Source organism: Peromyscus leucopus, chromosome 13 (genome assembly GCF_004664715.2).
Source record: "Peromyscus leucopus breed LL Stock chromosome 13, UCI_PerLeu_2.1, whole genome shotgun sequence".
Classification (NCBI taxonomy): Eukaryota; Metazoa; Chordata; class Mammalia; order Rodentia; family Cricetidae; genus Peromyscus; species Peromyscus leucopus.
Window position 1 is genome coordinate 29,366,075 of NC_051074.1, and position 9,696 is coordinate 29,375,770.

The following is a 9,696-nucleotide window of genomic DNA, read 5'->3' on the forward strand; positions in this document are numbered from 1 at the left end:
TCTAAAATTTGAACAATCATAAAACAATGTACAACAAATACACATATATATGTATATATTTTAACTGTTGCAACAAAGAAGCTCTCCATACACAAACACATATGCACACTCAGACATACACACATATATCATACTCACATATAACATACAATCACACATATACCACTCACATAAACTCATACTATCATATATATATATACATATATATATATATATATATATATATATACACCCAAACTCATACTCTCACATACATACACACTCACAACACATATTCACACATATACACACATACATACATATATACACATGCCCAACACACACACAAACACACACATACAGAATCCCTATACTACAATTCATATAGCTGGCCTTAACTTTAACTATGGAAAAGGGACCTGAAATTCCTCCTGGATTAGGTTTTCTCACTGAGGGCTAAAAAGGTCAAAATATAGTAGACAGACTATAACCTGATCTTCTGGCAGCAGCTGGCAGGTCATTGACTATAGGCTACTGTGAAGTTTGCCTTAGAACTATAAAGAATGCTGTTATCGTTTGACTCCTAACTATTATTGTTGTTGTTAATGATTATTTCGTAGAGTGTGACTATCTTGATACTTTGTCTCTTATTATCACTAGATTAGTCCATGGAAAGAAAAAAAAATGAACACATCTACACTGAGCCATAGATGCCAGCTTTGGGATGGTTATATAGTAGGTTGCTTAGTGACAATTGTGAATTAACAGCGAGAATGCCCAGCTTGTTGTAGTCAAAGGAATGAATGAAACCCTAGTCACAGAAATTTGAATACTGTTCAATGGAAGAAGACATCATACTATGTGACATCTAAGTCTGGCCAGACCACAGTTGTCTTTACATCACAGTGCTAGAACGTGTTGAGTGTCACCAGCTATGGAATATTACTCCTGGAGCATCAGCTTCCTACCGTCCAAACAATTATCCAGGAATCTGTATAGGACCCATGCCTTTCCCAGAAAACAATCTGGATAGATTGCCTGCCTCTCCTCTGCCTGCTTTTGGTTACTGATTCCATCCATAGAAACAAAACTTTAAAGCTGGACAAGGCGGCACATGACTATAGTTCTAGCTCCACTGGGGACTGAGGGGGAGGGGGCATTACTACAGCCAAGGGGTTGAGATATACAGCCCTGTGCAACATAACAAGACTCAGAAAACAGCAACTATAATAAGCAAGTCCCAACAAAAGTTCATAAAGTTATATGTCTGGCCCAAATGAGAATGACCTCCAAATCTCCTGTCTCCAGCACTCATCATTATATTCTGGAACATCAGAGAATGACCCTAGCGGTAAAAGTGGAGCAGATGCAATCAACAATGTCACCAAATTAACTTGGCGTGTTCCTTATCCTAGTGGCTGCTCTTTTGTAATTGAGTGTGGCACTGTCAAGCCAGAGGCAGAGTATAGTTACTATATATACACTAATACAAAGAGTAAAATTCCATTCCACTTCATACATGGCTCACTTCTCAAAGCGGGGAGGAAAATCCAGGCCAATCAAAGAACTTACTGGGGCAGAGCTCATCCTATGTGGGTCACCACCCTCTGTGAATTCCTCTGCCTAGAAGATAGCCAAAGGGCATACAAAGAAAACATGCCAGTCCTGCAAGCCACACACGGAGAGGGCGAAAGGAGACCTGGAGCTACTCACATTTGTATACAAATACAGAAGAGGAAAAGCACATTGAAATAAAGACGATGAGGTGTTGCACGTCTGTAATCCTGGCACTTGGGGGACTAAGGTAGAGGAATCATGGGCTCAAGGTCAGTCTAGGAGACATCTCAGAGGAGACTTTGTACCATAAATCAAGGGAGGGAGGGAAGGAAGGAGGGCGGGAACAATGAACCTAAGTGTTATGGCACACATTTGTAACCCAGAACGGAGGTAGTGGAATCATGAGAATCAGGAGTTCAAGGTCATAATGTGGCTACATACTGAGTTTAAGGACGTGTAGAGTTGAAAGAGGGAGGGAGGAAGGGAAGGAGAGAAAGATTCAAATACATGCTTGAAGATTGAAAGAAAAGACTGTAATACTATAATTGAAAATGCAGTTGGACATGTTTATTGGCAGCCTCCTCAAAGGAAGACCCATAAAATACGACCCTTGCCATCAAAGACTTTTCTATCTATTTGGAACCTGTCCACAGACAGTGAATACAATGCAAAGTCAGGGCACTTCTACAGGAGTTACAGAGTGTAATTATAAGGAGAATAAACACTGATAGTTATTCTAAACTATAAATTGTGCACACACAGGTGGTGATATATAACTTTGGTGTTAGGTTCTAGATCATAAAAGGACAACATCAATCATTTCCATTTTTAAAAATAACATAATTTAAAAATCAAGATGGCCTGGATGTCTTAAGAATCCTAAAATGGTGAGCTTTTTTTTTTTTTTCCCCTCTTACCGTATTTTTCACAGAGGTCCAACCAGGTTGGCAAGCTGTGTAAAATCTCATGCAGTTACTTTCCAGACATGGCCTGCATCCATCCCAGGAATCCACAGAAGATGCCTGGCATAACTTTTCTTCTTCCTCCAAATGTTCTTGCACTTCATTCATGAGTTTCAGGGCCTCCTGGTTAAAATGTACAAGCACGGGTCTCATTTTCATTTCCTGAGTCTGTCTATAGACCTCAGTTGGTTTCCCCCTTTTAAGTGTATATTGGCACTAGGGGTTGCCAAATTAGCTCGGTTGATAGAATGCGCTTGCCTTACATTTGAAATGCCCTGGATTCAATCCCCGGTACCACCTAAACAGGCATGGTGGCACAAACTTTTAATCTCGGCTCTCAGAAGGTGGAAGAGGGAGGATCAGAAGTTAAGGTTATTCTTGGCTACCTGGTAATTTCAAGCCCATCCTTTAATACCTATGACCTGGCTTCAACAGAAGTTAAGTTTAAGACCCTCTAAACTGTTAGAATTCTGCCCTTACTCCAGCTGCATGACCGCACACGCACAGTCCAGGAGTTAAGCAAAAGGTCCTGCGTCTTATGGCATTGGTGTGCGCTGCCAGCTACATGCGTGCAGTAGTGTAAGGCTGAATCGGGAGCCCTTAAAAGCCAGACGCAGACCCCACCCTCTCTCTCTGCTCTGCTCCCTCTTCCCCCACCCCACCGTCTTTCTCTCTCTTTCCTCCTCAGGCCTGGTCCTTTTATCCCTTCTCCCCTTCCTCCTTAATAAAGCTCTCCGCTACTTAGCAACCAGGTTCTGTCCTGACTGTGACCTTCCCGCTGGCACCCAGCACCACTAACAGTGTGGCTCATCATTTCATAAACGACTTCAGTTTTCCATCTTCACTCAGATCCTTAGCAGTGAACTGCCTCAGAGATCTGCCTTGGTGATTTCTGTTTGATAAAGTCTTCTGAATGAACCTTGATTGAAGGCCATGAAAATCTCATTGTCTTTTTATTTTTCGCCAAGTGTTTATTGAATACTCACTGTATGATGAACATTGCACTAAATGTGGATGAGCCAATAGCAAAGACATCACCCCTATGGGGAACCACGGTGATTATCTTTTGACTTCTCTATCTGCATGGTTAGCCCATGGGGGATACGGAAGGTGGGCTATAAGGCTTTGAAAACCGATATTTTAATTCTTTAATTTAGGCTTCCTTAAATCGTGGTATGTGTTTAGATACTGCAAGAAAGCACGATTCCTGTATACAACCATTGATTTACAGTGATTCTTGTCTGTATTCCAAATGCGCCCCCTTGTGGTTCTGGCTGTACTCAGCTAGGACCTGTTAGCGTTGGTAAGAAGCCAGCGGCAATGGCAACTGTCTCAGTTCTGCCCTGGAGGTCCCCACAGCTCTATAGCAAAAATAAATACATGAATAGATAGATTAGATAGATAGATAGATAGATAGATAGATAGATAGATAGATAGATAGATAGATAGATAGATAGATGATAGATAGATATAGATAGATTAGATAGATGATGGGTAGAGATAGATGATAGAGATAGATAGATGATGGGTAGAGATAGATGATAGATGGATAGATAGACGGATAGATAGACGGACGGAAGGATGGACAGACGGACGGACGGACAGACAGACAAACAAACAAACAAATAAATAAATAAAGGCCTTTTTTTTAAATTTTATTCCTGACTTGACCCCTGGCCTCACTGCACACATGAACTTCTTGTCTGAGATGCAGTTCAGGAGAATGAGGGCTACACCAGGCCTCAGAGCCAAGGCGGCTCTCAAGTGAAAAACAGAAGAGAAGTTTTTATTCTTGAAACCATTTTATTATAGACCCTTGTTTGCTTGTTTTCTGAAACAGGGAGTCAATATGTAGTCCAGGCTGACTCTGATCCTCCTGCCTCAGCCTCCTATGTGCTAGCATTATGGGTATTATCACAGATCTCCTGTGTGTGTGTGTTTGTGTGTGTGTGTTTGTGTGTGTGTGTGTGTGTGTGTGTGTGTGTGTGTGTGTGTATTGTGTGTGCAAGTTTATGTGTTTGTATGTGTGCATATGTATGTGGGGAGGCTAGAGGTTGAAGTTGGGTGTCTTCTGCTATTGCTTTTTTGATACAGGGTTTGATCACTAAACTCACAGAGATCTGCCTGCCTCTGCCTCCCGAGTGCTGGGATTAAAGGTGTGCCCCACCACAGCCCAAATTTAAGATTTCTATTTTTTTCCTCAGTTAATTTTTTGAGTACCCAAATTTAGAGTCTAATGCAATGAATAAAATTTTAGGAATAAAATTTCTACTAGTTGCTGGGATTTTTCAGTATCAGCTCTGAAACCCACATTTGCTTCCTTGGTCCTCACGGGAATATTCTTTTCCTAGCATCGCAGTCTTAGCTTGTAGGCAGCTTAAGAAAATAAGAACAATAGTAAATCAGCGGCTCTCACATGCTCATCTGCGGACTTCCTCCAGGTTCATTCATGCTAGTGTTGGAGAAACATGTTAATTAGCAGCTCCGACCTCAGCTTTCTTAGCTGCAAAAACCAAAGTGTGGTTGACCCAGATGTTTGAAGGATTCCATGAGATGATGGTGATTTGTATTAATGACATTTAGTGTCACTATTCCCAGATGGCCAGACTATAAGCACACCAAGGAAGAACCAGCATGGGGCCTTTCACATTGTCCTAATGAGGAGCTATTTTAGATTTCCTCACCATCTTGATTGCTGCCAGAAGAGGGGAGGACTAGCAGCTGCCAGCTGGGTCATCTCCTTCCTGCCTGGTAAGTGACCATTACACAGCTTTGGGGTCAGCTTGGCAGATTCCACCCTTATTGCCTTATGGACTCCCAGAGGTCAGTGCTCAAGAATGATAAGATTCTAGAAACTGTCCGGAATTCATTGGCTCTGACTTTATAAGAACGTAGGTAAAGATACAGTTGTGCATTGGAACTCCACTGGTATTTTTTCTTAATGAGTATGTATAGAGTCCAGAAGTCAATGTTACAGGTCTCCCTCCAGTGCTAGAGTTTCAGTCACGTACCACTATACTCTCATGTAGGTGCTCTGAACTCAAATCTCCGTGTTTGAGCAGCAGGCACTTTACCAACTGAGCTCTCTCTCCAGATGCCCCCCCCCATTTGTACCTTTAGGTTAATAATTAAACACAGGGAAGGTTGGATGGAAGAGAAATAAGGTGGTGTTTACTGGCACGGATCTCAGCATTTGCAAAACGAGGACACGTCTGGCAGTGATGCAAAGTGTTCTGAGTGTAGTTAACACTACTAAACGGTACCCCCAGAAATGAAAAGATGGAGGTGGGAGTGAGCTCAGTTATAATGTGTGAGGCCCTAAATTTTATCCTCAGCACCCCCAAAAAATTAAAAAAAGAAAAAAAGTAAGATGCAGTTATCAACATTAACATTTAAAATATTTTCTAATTTTATTTATTTATTTACTTATTTAGCCCAAACTGGCCTGAAACTGAATATGTAGTTGGCCTTAAACTTGTGGCAATCCTCCTGCCTTAGACTCTGAATACTGGGATTACAGGCATAAGCAACCTACCCAGATTTTCTGAATTATTCTGTTACAGTTTTTATTTCTGTTTTGATTAAAGGTAGCATTGAAATATAACCTCTGGAAAGTATTTGTTTTGAGTGTTATATTACCTGTTAATATTATTAAACTATCAAGTAGGTAGTGTCTATAGTCCTATACAGTAGTTGAGGAATAATTTTCACATCTTCCAAGGACATTTGAATATAACATTTATTCTCTATTAGAAAAATAGGTATCTGGACCATAACCATATGTAAAGTTGTTTGATTTTAAAAAATAGATTAGGGAATGTAGCTTGGGGTAGAGCCCAGCATGTATTCTATCCCTAGCGTCTCAAAAACTGAAAATAGAAAGATAAAATGGGGCTGGGATGTAGCTCAGTAGTAGAGGCCCCTGTTACAATCACTGACAATGCTGAAAATAAATGTAACAAAATGGGTTAGGCCGGTGCGCTATTTCACATACTCTGGTGTCTGCTAGAATGCTGTCAGACATTCCACCTGCCAACTGTATGAGGACCCCGAGGAAGGGGTCCCTTCATTCTGTAGGTATTGGCCAGTTCCCCCCCCCCCCCCCCGGGCAGTTCTCGGTTTACTTGCATTCTGATTGTAATAATGAGGTACCTTCTCAGAGGACTCAAGTGGACTAGTGAATTTTTATATAGTTGCAACTAAACTAACTCTCCATTTTTTTTCACATTTATTTATTTACTTGTGTGTGTGTGTGCACTTGTGTGTATGTGTGGTACAGGTTGCCATGGCGTGCATGTGGAAGTTAAAGGATTGCTCGTGAAAGTCCATTCTCTTTCCACTGGGTGGGTTCCAAGGGTTAAACTCAGGTCATCAGGCTTGGTGGCAAGTGCTTTTATCCACCGAGCCCTCTTGCTGACCTGCAGTTAAACTAACTCTTTAAAAAAGAAAGGCTAGGGGGCTTTGAAAGATTTTGGAGGGGGGAAAGTAATCTAGAGAGGTAAAAATCCATGGGTGATTTAAGTGCAGTCGTCAAGAAGTAGGGCAGACTGACAGTCCTTCATTGTAAGCTCATTATTGGCCATGTGACAGGGTAAGACTAGAGATCTAATCAGATGTGGCAAATCCGACGATATTTTCAAACAGCCAGAAGACTACTTAAAATGTAGAGTTCAGAGCTGGGTATGAGGATACATACACATAATTCTAGCACTTAGGAAGTGGAAAGGTCAGGAGTTCAAGGCCAGCCTCAGTTACAGCCTGTGTTACATGAGACCCTGATTAAAAATAAATAAATAAATAAAAATTTAAAAAACGAAAAGAAATATGAAATTCTTTTTTTTTTTTTTTTTTCAAGACAGGGTTTCTCTGTGTAGTTTTGGTGACTATCCTGGATCTCACTCTGTAGACCAGGCTGGCCTTGAACTCACAGAGATTCACCTGGCTCTGTCTCCCAAGTGCTAGGATTAGAGGCGTGAGCCACCACTGCCCGTGAAATATGGCATTCTTAACCATTCTTACCCTAAATATATTTAGGAGTAGTCTTTAACTATTTATTTATTTATTTTTAGTAACAGGGACTAGAAACCACTGACCCAGTCAAAACCTCTCCAAACACTTTTAACTCAATATCTTAAATGAGACTAAAAGTGAAGCATTTTGAGAAAGCAGCCTTCTTAACTAAATTTCAACCCCCAAATCTTTGTGTTCAAGGTCCTGTGGAAGATGATTAGACAAGAAAATGTAAAGCTTCCTCTAACTTCTCCCATCTAAACTGCTCTCCAGAAAATGTGACATACTGAAGGAAGTGACTCACTAATTGCACATATGTATTGTTGCAATTTTTATAGCCCAGGTGCGCTTAAAAAACAGACAGCTTTCAGTGATGGTACCTGCTTTTCTTCTTTGCATTTCCTCAAGGTTTTCATCAGTTTTGCGTGCTCCTCCTCTCTCTTTTCCATCATGATTTTCATCTGCTTAATGCCAATCAAAGCCTTCTTCACTTCTCCTCCTATATCTGTTTCCCCCACCTCCAAAAGACCTAGAAGACGTGATTAGAAAACAGTAACGTCACCAGTGTTTGGTACCCTCTAAATAGTAGCTTGATTATTCTTGCACAACCTTTCAATCTAAAGCACTTCATGATGAATTAGCTATCAGCTGCCTCTTTGACTCGCCTTCTGTCTCTTACATGGGAGCTCCTGGACAAATCTGAGCTTATTGATCTCAGTCTTGCCATTTTCCAGAAGCCCTGTTTTCCTTTACTTTTTTTTTTTCTATCACTGGAGACTCAGGTATGGTTGTATTAGAGAAAAATCTGATTTTTTTTTTTTTACAGTTTATGTGAAACACTCAGCAGAAGACTTCAAACACAGTGAACAGTTTCCCCTTTTCAGTTTTAATTACCTTCCAAGAAGCCGTCATACTAAAAATGTATGTCATATAACACACACACATAGTAACTTAACAGAAGTCTCTTTTGCACCATTAACTGTCCCTTTGTGGGTATAAAGTCACTGTCATTCTATCTTTTCTTTAGCCAGTGTGGCATCCTGATGATGCTTTTCTTACCTCTGAATTTAATTGCAGACTCCAAATGAGCTCCATTTTAGCTAATTTATTTTACTAAATGTTAAATGCCCCAAATCTGTATCACCAAACAAAGTTAATGGGCACAGAACAACCAGATTCACTGTCATGACAGCATGCCCTTTGACTAATATAAAAATAATTACAGGGATTACTCTAGTAGTTTAAATTTTTTAGAAGCCAGGAAAACATTTTGCTGTTCATTGAAGATATGTGAAGAGGACATCAAACATTTGGATAATACAAAAGAAAATGCAGACAAAAATTTGGCAAGCTTTCTCCGCATGATTGCAAACATCTGGATTTGTGAATGTTGGCTCATGGAGATTTATTGGAATTTTCTATTTTTATCCAATTTTTTTGACACCATGAGGACTTGGATTAAGTGCCCAGAGAACATTTCACTATGAAATGTAATGGATACAGTTATCTCTGAACTGCAAATCCCTGTAAACACCAGCAGGACAGGCGAACAAGCAACAGGGCATACTATTCAGGTTTCCATCCGTAGTAGCAGCTGCGTCCTTCCAAGTAGGTGCACTGTGGCAACATTTCAACCACAGCAGATGCACAGAAAGCACCAAGAGGGGTGGCTTCATGGTCCAGTGTTCCTGTGAAGGGAAAATCAAGCTGCTTTAATGCCTTCCTTGAAGCTACCCTCTTGCATAGCAATTGAAAACACATGGTGCTCCTAAGCACTTCTCTGTCAGTTTCTCTTTATGACTTCAGATAATTCATACCAAAATGCCTGGCATATTAAGAAGCATAAACTATGAGTTCAAAAGCCAAACCAACTGTATTTAGTCTATTTTTGTTTACATTCTTCTTGACAATTAACTGTGTACTACCATGTCCAGCTTGATGAACATAGACACTGGGGCATGGTTGAAAGTTCCATGTCTACCTGGACCACATAGCAAGACCCTGCCTCAATAAGCACATCAATGGTAATGTCATCTGCTGCAGTACTTGAAAGCCAAGCCAATGAATAATATGGATCATAGAGCTCTAGAGTTGAAACTTCATCCGATTTTTTTTTTTTATCAACAGTAAACGTGTCCAAAGGCAATCTTAAAGTTTGCCAGGAAGACTTTCTATGTCCAGAATTCTC

General features: G+C 40.5%; 1 protein-coding gene across 1 annotated transcript in view; it reads right to left on the bottom strand.

Moving 5' to 3' along the window:
• The window catches only part of Clul1 (clusterin like 1), a 33,816-nt gene extending 24,632 nt beyond the window's left edge, over positions 1–9,184 (bottom strand). The window contains exons 1-3 of the mRNA XM_028874060.2: positions 9,076–9,184; positions 7,889–8,037; positions 2,454–2,621 (exon numbers count right to left, since the gene is read on the bottom strand). Of these exons, the coding sequence (XP_028729893.2) occupies positions 2,454–2,621; positions 7,889–8,037; positions 9,076–9,184 (426 nt within the window). The remainder of the gene's footprint in view (positions 1–2,453; positions 2,622–7,888; positions 8,038–9,075) is intronic.
• Between the last annotated feature and the right edge of the window lie 512 nt (positions 9,185–9,696).